This window comes from Amblyomma maculatum, chromosome 4, assembly GCF_055883805.1.
Source record: "Amblyomma maculatum isolate TAMU_Amacu chromosome 4, ASM5588380v1, whole genome shotgun sequence".
NCBI lineage: Eukaryota > Metazoa > Arthropoda > Arachnida > Ixodida > Ixodidae > Amblyomma > Amblyomma maculatum.
The window spans coordinates 38,159,750-38,174,154 of NC_139347.1; the positions used below are offsets into that span (position 1 = coordinate 38,159,750).

A 14,405-nucleotide genomic window follows, 5' to 3' on the forward strand; every position below is an offset into this window, starting at 1 on the left:
CCTGACTTCAGATGAAGAGATTTCCTCATCAAGGGTAGGGTTGGGAGAACCGGTGTAGGAAGGGAGGGGGGTAGAGGGGGTTGTAGTGATACTTGGCGATTCGTATCGCGACTCAGAAAGGCGGAGCGAAATTTCAAGTGATACATTCTCCCGGCTGGTGCGAACTTCCATTATCTGCCTATGATTAAGCGAAAGCTTATTGGTTCGAAACTTTAATCCTCGATAATTCGAATTTTCGAATAATTTGAACTGTACGCACTACTTGGCCCGTCTAAGTTCCTTAGAAGCCCATAAAAAAAAATTCTCTCAATTTGAACGTGAGTCGGTTCCGCCTGGGATTATTTGAACTACGCGCCGCCGCGTATGGGTAGCCTGGAGGCTTGCGCCCGGCAAAGGGTCACTGAAACTCCCCCGCAATAGAGCGGCATTGTTTAAAAGCAGGTAAAACCAGGGAAGAATGGGTAAAGCCAAACCGGCGCCATATGACCAGCGCGGTGGCGCCAGAGGTACTGCAAGCTGGCAGGCTGGCGCGAACATCGCGAAGCCAGCGAAACTCGGAAAAGCGAAACCGAAACTAAGTAGTCTGTCTACATGCCACCCACTATAGCGATGAAGCCGTTCGTATTCAGGCACGCTTGGCGTTGTGCATTGAACAATTACACATACGTGAGAGAGGCACGGTCAACTCCGCAACACGCAGTTCCTGTCTGATGAGTGCTCTTCTGATCATCGCCATGGTAGAAGAACAAATGGTAGCGTAACTCCCATAGAAGCCTGCGTGTCGACTCTGAGCGAGGCTTTAGTTTCCCAGCGCCCCCTGCGAACTGTGAGGCACAACAAACACGTGACGTTGCTTGTGACGTCACAGGGACGTGATTTTGGCGGGGAATTTGATCGTCTTTTTACTTGTAAACGAACAACAAGGCCAACGACGACGGAGGCAGAACGATGCTCAGATAAGGCAGAAAAATGGACACCGTAACTGTTCAGCCAACTTGACATGGGTTTCTACAGTCAAGTTTTACGTTAACTGAAATGTTACGGCATCTTTAACCACCTTATCATAGCATCGTTCTGCCTCCGTCGTCGTTAGCCTAGTCTTTCGTCGCGCGTCATGTAAACGCATTCTGGGGCTTCGGCAAGCACATGGATAGAATCACATGGCTTGAGGCATTTCACTAAGGGCATAAATGAGTGAAGCTGTGCTCCATAGGAAGCCAGGCTTTATTAATTCACGATTACTTACATGGACGATTCACGACAATGAAATCTTTAAGTGTAGGAAAGCGACCACCGCTCATTCGTCACGGTCTTCATGAAATCCTCGTGATAACAAAATGACCTCAGCGTAGGTCTCCTAACGAGACGCGGTGAGATTATAAAAGGGTAAAAAATCTTGCTAACAATGTACATATCAGTGTCAAAGAACAACAAAAACAAACGAACGGAATAACTAACGCTAGCGCTAGAACGCCAACCTGTAAGAGCTTAGGTAAGCAATTCAAATTGGGATTACTAGTATTTAGAAGTTAATGCGGCTGAGAAGTCAAAATATCTACGATATAGCTTTTCTCCAATAAATCTCGCCCTGTTCATGATTCCATTATTTTACTCGCGCTTCATTTGCCACTGAGAGGAGTCAATGTGAGGTTACAAATTTACAACTTAAGCATTTAACATGTTCATGAGAAAGATCCCATTGACAATAGGAACATCACTGTAATAACAGCTAAAGCACGTTCAGCGAACGTTGGTGCGGTAATACGACGCAGTAAGCAAAACACGCAGCAAAGGGAGCGGAACGGAAGGCTTTGAGCAATGCGACACGCATCTTGGGGGCAATAAAATCTCACCTTCACCGTTCAATTAAAACATGCAGCGATACGCCGCTCATGCAGACGTGTATCCGTAAAACAATTAAGCCACCACTTTTGCGACATGCCTGGGAGGCCGAGCCGAACCGCCGAGCTCTGACGCAGCATTGTCCCACCGTCCGGAAATGCGCACATGCAGCGGCAATCAGTTTCTCATCGAGCACACACAGTCTTCGCCTTGCTGTAAAGCTCTACCACAACCAGCATAATAAAATACTGACTGTTTGTTACAGATAACCCACTCTGTACGCAGCGCGCAACGATGAACGTTGAACCGGGGCCGATGACGCACCCATCCCGCGGATGAAAAAAGCCGCCATGTCTGAGCTTTGGGCAACTACGCAGCGGATAATAAGTGGCCGAGAGAGGCCGTTAAAAACAAGTTAAAATATTATTAAAAATGTGACACGTTTTTTATTACGCAAGAAACAAAAACTGCATTCATTCCTGAGTGAGAATATTATGTTTACTTTCTAGTTCTTTGGAGTTCTGGCAGATCTTATTTTCTGTGCGCTAGTAATTTGCCTCACAGTTCGCAGGAGCCCTCATCATCGAGTTGATGCCGCTGGCAGTAGGCAGCTGCACGCGTTTTCTTCCAAGTTGCGCGACCAGTTGTACATTGACCTTGTCATCGCTGCCAATCGTACCTGGACGCCGCCTTGGCGATGCGAGACCCGTAGCGCCCGTCCGGCGCCATACACGGGCGTTGGCTGGGACCGCGCCGACAGTGATTTATCTATTTCTGAATTAATGGGGGTGGCATTAAAGATCATTTAGTGGCAAGTCTCGGATTTCACGCGGAGCTACACCGTCCGTAAAACAGAGCGCAGGCAGCCGCCGTCACGGACGCAAACCCCGTGTATATACCCAGAGTACACTCTACCTGCGGCCACCACGGCGACGGCGGTTATCGTTCACGCATCAGCCAGCCAACCGGTCGCGGCGTTTATGACCACGGTACTGGGCGTTTTGCGCGCTTCCATTCGCGTGTTTCTTCCATTGCTCCGAAAACGTGCGCTCGTCAAGTGCCGTTCAGCGTGTCGTGTGTTGAAGCCTCACACGCGACACAATATGCTTAAAATTAATGTTTCTGCAGGTGTACCTTAAGCTGAAAATGCACTGGGGCGTTGATGCCAATGTATTATACTGCGTAAGCCACGTGCGCTGAACGCAACTCCATCACGCACCTTGCAAGCACGATTTTTTTTTATTTTTTTTTTTTTGCTTCGCGTGCATCGTTCGAAAGCTCCCACTGTTGTACGGCGCGCGTCAGGACTTGGAGAAAAACAATAAATGTAATGATGGTATAGTTAACCGATCTAAAACAATAATTAAGATATAGGGAAAAAAACGAGCATGATAGCAAATGCTACCACCCTGTTTCAAACAGGACGCTCCTGTATTCCATCCATCCATCCATCCCAATACTTGCACGTTGGCGCTGCAGTCACGAAAATGAAGAGTTCACCGAGGCAATCATCTTGGCTTTGACCTGTGTTGACTGCAGGGTGGACAAGAACCTATCTTGCAATAGATAAGAGTCTCTCAGGGACCTCTTTTTTGCAAGTGAATCCCCACCCAGGCTATGTGTAATAGCTGTAATAGTGTGTAATAGTTTCACACCCTGCCGAGAGGTGTGAAAAAAGGGGTCATGAACCAGTCAATGCTGGCTGGTAGATATTTTCATGCAGGGAACACTGCATTGTAAGCTACTTCCTTTCATTAAATGCTCTGAAGTTTATCGTTGCCTTTTTTTTAACATAACCCGGTTACAACAACTACTGCTTATAACAGTGATATTTTCTTGACACTTTAGTATTGCTGTAAATTGGTTTCACTACATACTGTCATTCACTACCTTCCGTGTTCCGATTTGTGCTACTCTCTGTGCCAATTATAGTCTACGTCTTTTATTTCGAACATTTAAATAGCTCTCTACTCTGTTGTTACTTAATTTCTTATTGGTTACAATTAGGATTGCTGTAATGAATTCTGTTTTGTGTGTACAATTTGCCAAGATTTCTTGACTTGTAGTGGCCGAGCAACATTGCGTTTGTCTTGCCCCCTGCAGCTAGAGGATGACATTCTCAGCAAGCCTGGCTATATCACCAAGATGAGGGATGCCGCATATCTACAAGTAGCCCGCAAGAAACGGTGGCTGATTCTCGACTTCTGCCAGTTAGGTTTCATCGGTGAGTTGTACAGCACCCCATTAAGTTTCGCTTATCGTTAAGGGTATTTTCGTGCACTCCTTGTTTTCATGTTCATAGTGGAGTAAATCTCAATATACAACTGGCATAAGAAGGCTTTGAATCATTTATGCTGTGTAAATTTTAACCTCTATTGCGATTCTTAAAGCAAATGTAGGACTGTATCTTCTCACTATCACTACCTTACCTTGAGGTAATCTAGTTTGTTTTGCTGTTTAGAAATTGTTAGAAATGTTCTCATTTTAAATCTTTGTATATATCTTTCTGTAGTAGTACTTACAAAATGCTTACAGTGTTGAATAAAAATTCTCCTGCAGTCAGAATACCACAAGAGTGTAGAGCATGCCTCTGTGAACTTTGCTAATTTATGTTAGTTTGCTAGGTATTATTGTTTTATTGCTTACATTGCTTTGTTATACATTTATTAATCACTATAGTTGGGCACAGCTCAAGGAAAAAGTGGCTTTCATCCCTCGTAGGGCCCTCCTGCAGCAAGTGGCATCGACGAATTCTCATGGCATGCCAGCATAGGTTTATCATGCATTAATCGGATTAGCTGCAGTGTCACAAGGATCAATCGACACCATTGGTTGGAGGGCCTGTATTTAGGTGTACATCTGCCGCTTCTCTTTTGAGTTATCTGACTATGGTTGGTGAAGATTTTTCATTGCCATTAGATTATCCTGCTTTATGAGGGCAGAATTTTGAGTCAGTTTTGACGGGGCCGGCCTTGTTAGAATTATTCTTCTATTGGAATTTCCTCCGCAGGGGCATCTGCTAAAGCAGATGTTGGTGAGCAGTACTCCACCGTGGACCCCAGCACCCAGGCTTAGCCATGCATGGCATTGTTCAGCATGGGAAAAAGGGGTCCAGATGATTGAGTCAATGCAGAGTGTTGGTACCTTTAGGGCCCCTTGGGCAGAGGCAACACACTGGCCTTCCCCCATCTCCCAAAGAGGGGGGCTCTTCCTAGCTGGCCTCACTGGGGAAAACTGGCAGTTGCAACTTGTCCTGCCCTTCATATTTTACTTTCTTTTAGACGATTTACAGTACAAGAGCATGTGCACTGCCATATTTGATTACATGATTCGGCCGCCATTGTGTCCCTCCTGTTTTCGGCGGCTGCCGGAGCACTTGCGGCTTGCGGCAAGGCGCTCTTCAAGCCTTCACGGGCAGCTGAAAGGCATATTGTGGCATTGAATGCTTTATTGAGCCTTATAATATGCTCATCTTTTTCTGACTACCAGAATCAGTCCGAGTCTCGCAACAAGCGCACGACCTCTTACGAGCTCGAGCTTTTTTTCTTTCTTTTTTTTTTCTCAATTCGTCATAGTATGTCCTTGGTGGAGCAAGTAATTCATATTCAAGCTGCGTAAATTATGAGCACATCGAAATATGTGTGCTTCCTTTCCAGAGCTCTGTATTTTAGCTGCTAAAAGAAATGTGGATAGAAATCTTAAGGTGCCTAGCACTGCATGAAATTTACAACTGAACATGCACGTGCACGCTTGTTGTTGCCCACTTTACAACCCGCACATTGTTTTAGCTTCTGTTAGTATCCTGGCCAGCTTACATGCTATAACGCAAATTGTTTGAATGGTGGTCGAAGTGCTCAGCTGTCTTGCGAAAGTTCATGGCTTTCTGTGCTATGTTCTGCGGGAACGATTAATCTATGAGTTGTGATGCCGAAAATGTGCCACCGACGAATGTTACGAACATGCACGCATGCTTTTTGTGTGCACAGCTAATATTTTACATCAGGCAGGTACACAAGAACGAAGAGGGAAAAGGGAGCTCAAGCTCCCTTCCCCCTCCCGTTATACCCATTATATGAGGCAAGAAAATGCCTTGTAGCCCTCCCGAAAAAAAACTAAACAATAGGGTGTTTTACAATAGGGGGACCAAGGCTTGGGGCCCCCAAGGAAATAGCGTGTGGTGGCGCAGCGCGCTAGCCGAGCGGAGAGTTTTAAAATAGGGGTCTTTCTGATGCAGCGGAGCCAGGCTTGCGTTTGTCGATTGCAGCACCATGACAGTACACCAAGGAAAAGCGTTTAAATATATAAAAGCCAACAACGCTATTTTATTCATCAAAAAGTAGTATTATTGCACAAAAATATATTAAAACTACCTGTTATATAAACCGTTTTCGTCAGACAAGACGAAATCGGTGAATTGTCAATCCAGGCCGAGGCCAGGAAACCTCATTTGAACCTTCCGCGCTTTCCGCAGTCTGGTTCCCATAGCAACCAAATGAGGCAAACTCGCTAAGCTTAGCAGTTCGGTAAATCTGGAAGCAATCAGAAAATATAGTGCGTTTTATCGCTAAAGTTTGGTGGTGCAGGCATTATAAGACATAGCATAAGTTTCGTTGGCTTTTCATTTGCCATGAATGCGTGACACCATAGAGCGGTGACAACGAATGTGTGCCGAGGCGAGCGGCCGCCACTTGGCCGGACGTCGCCATGTTGCCGTAACCCAAGCGACCCAACGGCGGCTTGGGGCGAACGCTATTTTCGAAAAATAGGGGCCACCCCTAGCGTTAACCCAAAACCTCAAGCGTGCCTTACGTTCTGCGCATGCGCATTTCGACGCCCCAAGCTCCTTTGGGGCCCCTTATTCTAAATCTGTCTAATAACTTGCCTATATCCCAAATTTCCGTTTTATATAGCTTTCATGGTATTGGGAAACAGGAAAGGTGTTTAGAACAGTTTGACAATGGCACAATGAAAGAGGCGTATTATATCCCTGCTGCTATAGTCAGACAACTCAGGAGCAAAGTGGCAAGTACCCATCGAAAGGCGGCCCTCCATTCGATGGCGTAGACCGCTGTTGTTGCGGTTGATCTCGAGGGCAGCTTGTTCTGTGGCGCTACTGGGCAAGCTGGGCATAAAGGGAAAGGAGATGCGCCTTTGTTACTGTGGCGTGGTGGATATTGTTCGGAGTAGCAGTGCGGTAGTGTGAAGGGGGGAGTTGGAGAGACGGTCGGTAGGGCCCATTCTCCACGGAACAGGGAAAAAAGTCATCACCTTCTCTTTCCTGCCGAGCCTTTTTGCAGAGCCATAGAAAGTTGTCTTTAATTCACTATGATTTCACGCTATGTGGTTAACCACCATGTTACAGAAACCAGTCAACGCCATTGGATGAAGGGCCTCCTTTGATGTGTATTTGCTGCTCTGTTCTTGAGTTGTGTCCGACTATAGCGTGACTAGCGACTTCGTTATTCTCACTGTTCTTCTGAGGTCTAAAATTAACCATCGGGTAAAATTTATGGCATTTCTACAATTTTTTTACCGGCACTAACAACTTGCCAACATGCTGTCCTCGCAAAAACACGAGCACGAGCATCGAAAATCACTACACGTGAGCTTTCCCGTGAAATTTTTTGCCGATCCAACCACAGGAAAATTTTACTGGAGATCATTGTGCATTGTTTTAAGAATAAAGGCAGCTTTTCTAGGGAATGATGAACATGATATATGTGCTGCCTTACCATTGAGGAGGAGATGGTAGCCTTTCATGATGCAAAGTCAGCCACTAATGGTTACATCTTACATGCAAAGTCTCGAGCGGACAGTGAAACGCATGTGTAGGTGTCATTACGAGTGAATTTCAGGATCAAGTCTTTGCCATGTTTCATGGTGCTTCGTGGAGGCACTGTTGGGAACCTTGATGATATCAGCACTTTGCTATCATATTTACTACGCCACTTTCGGTAGTTTTCTTTAACACAATAAAGTAAGGCATTTTTTTGAAGCATGCAACCTACCAAAAAGTCATTATTTTTGTTTTCGTTTTTTCTTTCTTTATGTCACTCACCACTGCGCCTAACAAGGCGACAGAACCTAGCATTTACCAATCGTTACAGCCCCATAAAAGGGCAGAGATCACCGCACACTTTGACGTTAGCAGCAACCTGTTTAAAACACTCTTGACATACAACAGAAGCAGTAGAGCAGCGTTTTGCGGATAAGAGGCTCAAAATGGCGGTTGTACTAGTTGCACCACATGTGCGCAGATCGAACTGCTGTTTGTAAATGGTCTGTATTGTTTTTCATACTTTGGTGCATGATAGCCACAGTCTCTTATGCGCCATAAAACCCCATATTACTGTTTTCATATCTTTTCCATATGTACACCTACAAACTGTATGCCAACAATTAGCAAGAGTGCAGGGACCCTATCAAGCTGTCTCTTGAGAAGCTTTTTGTTCCTCTGCCATGCTTCCCTTTGTATTGACTGCACAAATAAGTAGTCGATTTTTAATCGAATGAATTAACATTATCTATAGGCTGCAATGCTTCTTGGGTATACATCGAGTAGTGCTCAGCTGGCTAATGCAAAAAAATTACCTTGGAGGATGAACAAGAAGCACCTCCTTTTCACCTTTTGCAGGAAAGTTGTTCAAGTGTGTAGACCTGTCCAAGTTTGTGGCCTTTTTCCTGATATTCTACAACGACAAGCCTGTTGATTGGCTTCTAGATAACATGGTTGCCACTATGATATGCCGGAATGACCAGGACCACGTGAGTACCGCTTGCCCAGTTGTTTTTTAGGGCACTGGAAGGAAGGCCAGCAGCATAGCTTTCATTTTTGTGCCTAGGAGTAGTCTCTTTTTCTGCAGGCCATTTCAGTCAGGAACTTTGTGGAGCTCTTGTGTCTTCTGCCTACTCGTGCGGTCATAGCCACAAAGTTTTCTTGGGCTTATTTTATTGCCAGCAGACAAAAACCTGAAAAGAGAATAATATATAGGCATTCTCTATTTATTTCCCATTTTCTCATTTATGAAAGTAGCCAGAGGGCCCAAATAGGGCAACAGACAGAGAGCAATAGAATAATAAGCATGCACTGCAGACATGCAAATTAGTGTAGGGCTGCTAACATGCACAGCAATATAAGTTGGCAGATATTAAAACTGAAAAACGTCAGAAAATAGGGGAAAAGACAGCTAAGCAAAGCCGACAGGACAAGTAATGCACCTAAAATGTTGAATATCAGTACCGCTTCAAAAAAAAAAATTATGAGCACTAGGAGCTATTAAAGGGTAGTAATTTTCAACAACCAGGCCATCCAAATGGTTATTCTTTTTTTAAGACAGAGGCTTTTTTCTCCAATGGTGTGTGTCCACAGCAAAACTTTTTATCAAGCCTTGATTTCTTTTGTTGCGATGTAACTTAATTTAATGGTTTAATGTTTTTGACAACAGTTGTGTACAACTAGAGTTTCAGATTCGCCTCTGAGGATGCCTTCCGCCAGTGGCACGGACTGATCATCATGTCTTTGCGGTTACCGTATTTACTCGAATCTAGGCCGGCCACGATTCTAAGCAGACACACTAAAAATGAAGGCCCCGTCCCCCCAAAAGAACTGTTGTCGAATGTAAGCCGGGCGAAAAAACAGTTGAGAATGACAGCACGGACAGCCCTCAAACAACATTTATTTGCACAATCCGGCTCCTCTTCACCCCCCTCACGCTGATCTCATGTCACTGTCTGCGCTTATGCTGCACCTTTGTAAGGAGTGCACAACTAAGCCTTCCGGCATGTCCTTCAGGCAGCAGCAATACAGCTAGCTACAATTCCTAACGACATGCTCTTGGTGCAGCGGGTCGGGTTCTTTTAAAAGAACTATCAGTCTCGATTCGAATAAACATGGTAATCCAGTTGAAGCCTTGTTAATTTTCTTGCGCCTGCCAGCTCCTCGCGATGTTGTACTAGCAAGTGCAAAAGTGGGAGGGTATTCACCGCATCATGGCGTAGTTGGCCTGCACCACTGACCTTCATTAAGGGCAGCCTGCGACTTGCTACTTGAGTTGTATTCAATACTAGATTCCCTGCCTTTGTCAGCTGCTGCAGAAGTGAAATTAAACAGAGGACATCAATTTCGCACACTCTCCATCTTCATTGCGCAGTCATTTGACTTTGCTTGTTCTTTCCACAGAAACAATGCAGGAAGAGGGTAGATACCATCTGGATTCACTACAAGCCTTCACTGTTCCAGCATGTAGGAATGCACTCGTCTCTGAAAGGAAAAGTGCAGAAATTGAAGGTGAGTTGTTCAGTGGTGGCTAGCTACTGTACAAGGAGAGGAACACGATCTGCATAAAAACTGTCAACACCCTTGGCACACCTGAGGTAGTCCTTTGGGCATTACCCAAATTGAAATGTTACAGAGTCACCTCATGCTAAATATGAGATGTTACCATATTACCCATGATTACTTCTGATTAAGCAAAATATTGTACTGTAGTCAGTCTTGACTATCCTATCCTAAACCATTTTTAATCAAAAATGTTTTATCTTCACGTGAGCAATTTTTGAAATTGCTCAGTTTCACATATTGCAGAAATTGCTGGATTTTAGTTAGTAATGCAAGCAAAGCTATTGTGTCACAGTATGTTGATGTTGATCTCTCATATGAGACTCTGTGTAACTAACTGGTTTTATATTCCCAATTGAGTGTATACAAAGACCTTGTCTTGTATGTGCGCCAAAGAGCAGCCGGGATAATTTTTATAGCATTGGTAAGGAGCGTAGTCTTTGGACCTGATTGCAGTGGTCTACTTCATGCCGATCATGTGGTAGAGCCCATGCCTCTGTGTAACTACAAGCAAAATATTCAGGAAGAAGTGTCTGTCTAAAGAAAAAAATGTAGCGCGCGTTCGCGCACACACACACGCGCGCGCACGCACAAGCACACACGTATAAACGCACACGCACAAACGCACACACACACGCACACACACACGACAAGGGATTAACGTTATGCATCACGAACCAACAAGCCAAAACTCTATCATCAGTAGAAGAGCCTATGCTATCTTTGGCTGTGAAATTCTTAGGCACAATTGACTTTATTTAGATTTAGCTCCTATTTCTCACGTCAGCAGGTGGTCTCTACTGCATCTGAGTGTACGGGAAGAGTGCTTAAAATGTACCTTCCTTCGGATGCAGTCATATTTCAGTGACCCGCAAGTGAAGCTGCGCTGTGCAGTCTGGATTGGGCAATACAATTTGTGGCTGAACTGCTACACTGAAAAAGAGCACAAATGGAAGCTTCACGTGTGGTATTTATTGCCAGTGCTCAGATTTAAAAAAGTATTTTTTTTTTTTTATTTTACAAAAATAACATTCAAGCAAAACTTCCAGCAAATGTAGTACAACTGTAAATGGCCCCACAAATGCATAAATTTTGCCTAGGCTATGTCTACTACTAATTTGTGGCGCCAATCGGAGGTTAGCTGTTTGACGCACAGAACAGCCCAGTCATAGTTACAGCATTGCTGCAGTGTGAAAACGACAAGTAGCATCATGCTTTCATTGGAACCGCGGTACCTTGCAGTGTAGCCAGTGGCCCATTGTTGCTGAATTTTTAGATTTTCACTGGCGTTGGCTTCATTGGCTATTCAAATGCCAGCACTAAAAGTCTGCCATCTTTACCTGCAGGTTTCATACATTTGTCCCCTCTAAGCTAGTCGAATTATGAAACCTTTTCAGCTGCTCTTTAAGATAGTAAACACTAGATTTTAAGTTGTTTTCTGTCTTTGGAATCATGCAAGCAGCATATTGGGAAAACATGGGCGGCCACCTGGACTGCATGAAAAAGCAGAAACTGATTTATAATTCAGTCTTTTCTCTCTGACGCTTTTCCGATTTTGGCTTCAACCACTGAATGACAACTGCCACAGACGATTTCAGGTCATGTGAAGGCATGCAAGAACTCTGCAGTATGTGGTCACTGCTTCGTTCATTCTAATTTTAATTTGCACCAGGTCTTGCATAAGCCTACCATAGATTTGGAATTATAAGCAGTGAATAAGCGGTGAATACATTAACTCTTGCACGACCTCGGCTCATCTGTGACGTCATGGATGTCATCGAGTTCTTGAAACCGATCACTGTACGATAAAAATTCAGTTATAAATATAAATTCAGCTGAGTGGATTTCATGTCGTGACTCAAGTTAAGTTAAATTGGTTCACAGGAAGGGAAAGGCGCAGTAACTGTCACACTTGCTCTGTGGACACCCGAACCGCGCCGTAGGGGAAGGGAGGTGTGTCTACTTTAAAATGGGGATCAGGATTTCTTTTTTCTTTTGTTGATGATGTCAGGAGTTTGTATCAAGTGGTGAGGGAAAAAAGTTTCAAAATTTAGATCCAATTTTATTGGAGATAAATTTGATAAAAACATCACCATAGCCACGCTTGTAGAGCTGGACTGCCAACTTTCACGAAAAAAAGATTGATGGAGATTCTAAAAGCTTTGTTGCTCAGAACACTACTGATGGTTGGTCCAGGTATGAAGAAAAGCAAGCATATTGTAATGTTTGGAAGAGTTCTTTTGTAATCCTTTCTTTTCGATAAGTGCTGTTAGAACACTGGTGGCACTTACTATAGCATGTGTGTTCATTCTCTAGTGCTATGTTTATAAGATGTGTACATTTGACTTGATAACTTTCTGTTGGTTTGGGTAGCATCATGCGTGCACAGACGATGTTGATGCTTTTATGAAGGATTGTATGGATAAAAGCGAGATTAATGAAGTAACTCCATGTTGTTCGTCTTGTGTTTCTTCACTTTAAAAACGTTTAATGTAGGTCTAGCTCATGTGTTCAAAATCGAGAACACTTTAAGCTTTCTTGATGTTTTGATAACTTTTTTATGTTTCTCATGTTTTGCATCTTTAGATAACTTTCGATGTTTCACCCTGCTTCTCACAATACATAGTGTGTGGTTCTCCATTCATGTATGTTTAACCTCAATTCTAGCGTATAATTTTTCCACTCTGTATACCCACTCCTGCAAGAACATAATTGTAAGGCTTACGGTATCCTTTTAACTTTTGTAAAAACCTATTCACAACTAGCATTTTGCTGTGCACTTAGTTATACGAGCAAAAACGAAATTAATTGGAAATCTTCTGCTCTGTTGCATATATGCTTACATATGTGATGTCTATATTAAAAAAAAATGCATTTCGAGCTTCATTTAAATTAATTTTGTGAAGGGTATTTTTGTTTGGTTTGGTTCGGTATGGTGGGTTTAGCGTCCCAAAGCGACTTAGGCTATGAAGAACACTGTAGGGGAGGACTCCGGAAATTTTTACCACCTGGGATTCTTTAACTTGCACTGTCATCGCACAGCACACGGATTCCTGGTTTTTTCGCTTCCACTGAAAAGCGGCCACTGAGGCCGAGATTCGACCCTGCATCCTTGGGCACAGTAGTCGAGCGCCCTAACCACTCTGCCACCCTGGCGGGATGGGTGGGGGTGGGGTGGGGGGGGGGGGGATTTTTATAGTTGTATTTCAAAAGAGGGGTCACATGACTGATGAGAGCTCTTTTCGAATGCATAAACGTGTGCTTTCATCTGCCTACCTTGATGATTGCTGCAACTGTTGCCGCAATGCAGGACCGTCACTTCGGAAAGCTTGCTCTCCACGTCGGACATGCCAATCCAACAGCCGTAGTATCCACCTCACTGAAGGCCTACAAGAACTATAACATTGCTCGAGCCTACCAGGGGGCCACCTTCTTCTGGTCCTTGCTGCCCCAAAAAGGGGACAACATCACATTCCGATTCACTCCACCTGTCCGGATAGAACGGTGAGTACACAGTTTCCAACTACACAAACGCAGTTTATTCTGACTGCACAACAGTTCCTTGTTTTAATGCATGTTACGTTTACATGTTTAATGGAGGCCTCTGGAGTTCGCATACATTAAGTACTCTAAAGAGGAAGTAAAATGCTAGGAACATTCCTGTTGCTGTCACTGACACTGCTATCGCTGCTTGTGCTCCACCTGGCTGTCCATGGACTGTGTTTGTCGCTGTTCTTCAGATCCCAGTACCTTTGAATAAATGAGTAGTACCTTTGTGTGGGCCATTCAGTGAGTCATCATGATTTGGTGTAGTGCAAAGGAACAGGGACAAGAAGACACAAGTGATACAGGACTAGTGCAGACTACCAGTTGATTTTTATTAGAAAACAGGCTGTATTTTATACTCTAGAATCACACAAGACCACTAATCGGTGAACACAAAGCACAATCATTGCCAACAGGACAATCGTATCACACCAGGAATGTGAGAGGCAGTCTAGAGGCTTAGGGGCCTAAGGTAAAGAATAAAAAGAGATTAGATGCCAAAGGGGGAAAAATCTGCAGGTTCTCTAATCTTTTCATCTCTCTCTCTCTTTTTTTTCTTACATTAGGCACCTAAGCCTCTAGATTGCCTCTCACCTTCGTGGTTTGATAAGATGATTGTCATGTTGGCTGACTGTGCTTCATGTTCCTCGATTATTGGTCTTGTGTGATTCTGGAGTAT

At 44.1% G+C, this 14,405-nt stretch overlaps 1 protein-coding gene across 1 annotated transcript in view; it reads left to right on the plus strand.

Annotated features, from left to right (window-relative positions):
* The window catches only part of LOC146190752 (alpha-1,3-mannosyl-glycoprotein 4-beta-N-acetylglucosaminyltransferase B-like), a 159,508-nt gene that overhangs the window by 133,631 nt on the left and 11,472 nt on the right, over nt 1-14,405 (plus strand). Inside the window, exons 7-10 of the mRNA XM_084601134.1 lie at nt 3,946-4,066; nt 8,477-8,607; nt 10,022-10,129; nt 13,491-13,684. Coding sequence (XP_084457260.1) covers nt 3,946-4,066; nt 8,477-8,607; nt 10,022-10,129; nt 13,491-13,684 — 554 coding nt within the window. The remainder of the gene's footprint in view (nt 1-3,945; nt 4,067-8,476; nt 8,608-10,021; nt 10,130-13,490; nt 13,685-14,405) is intronic.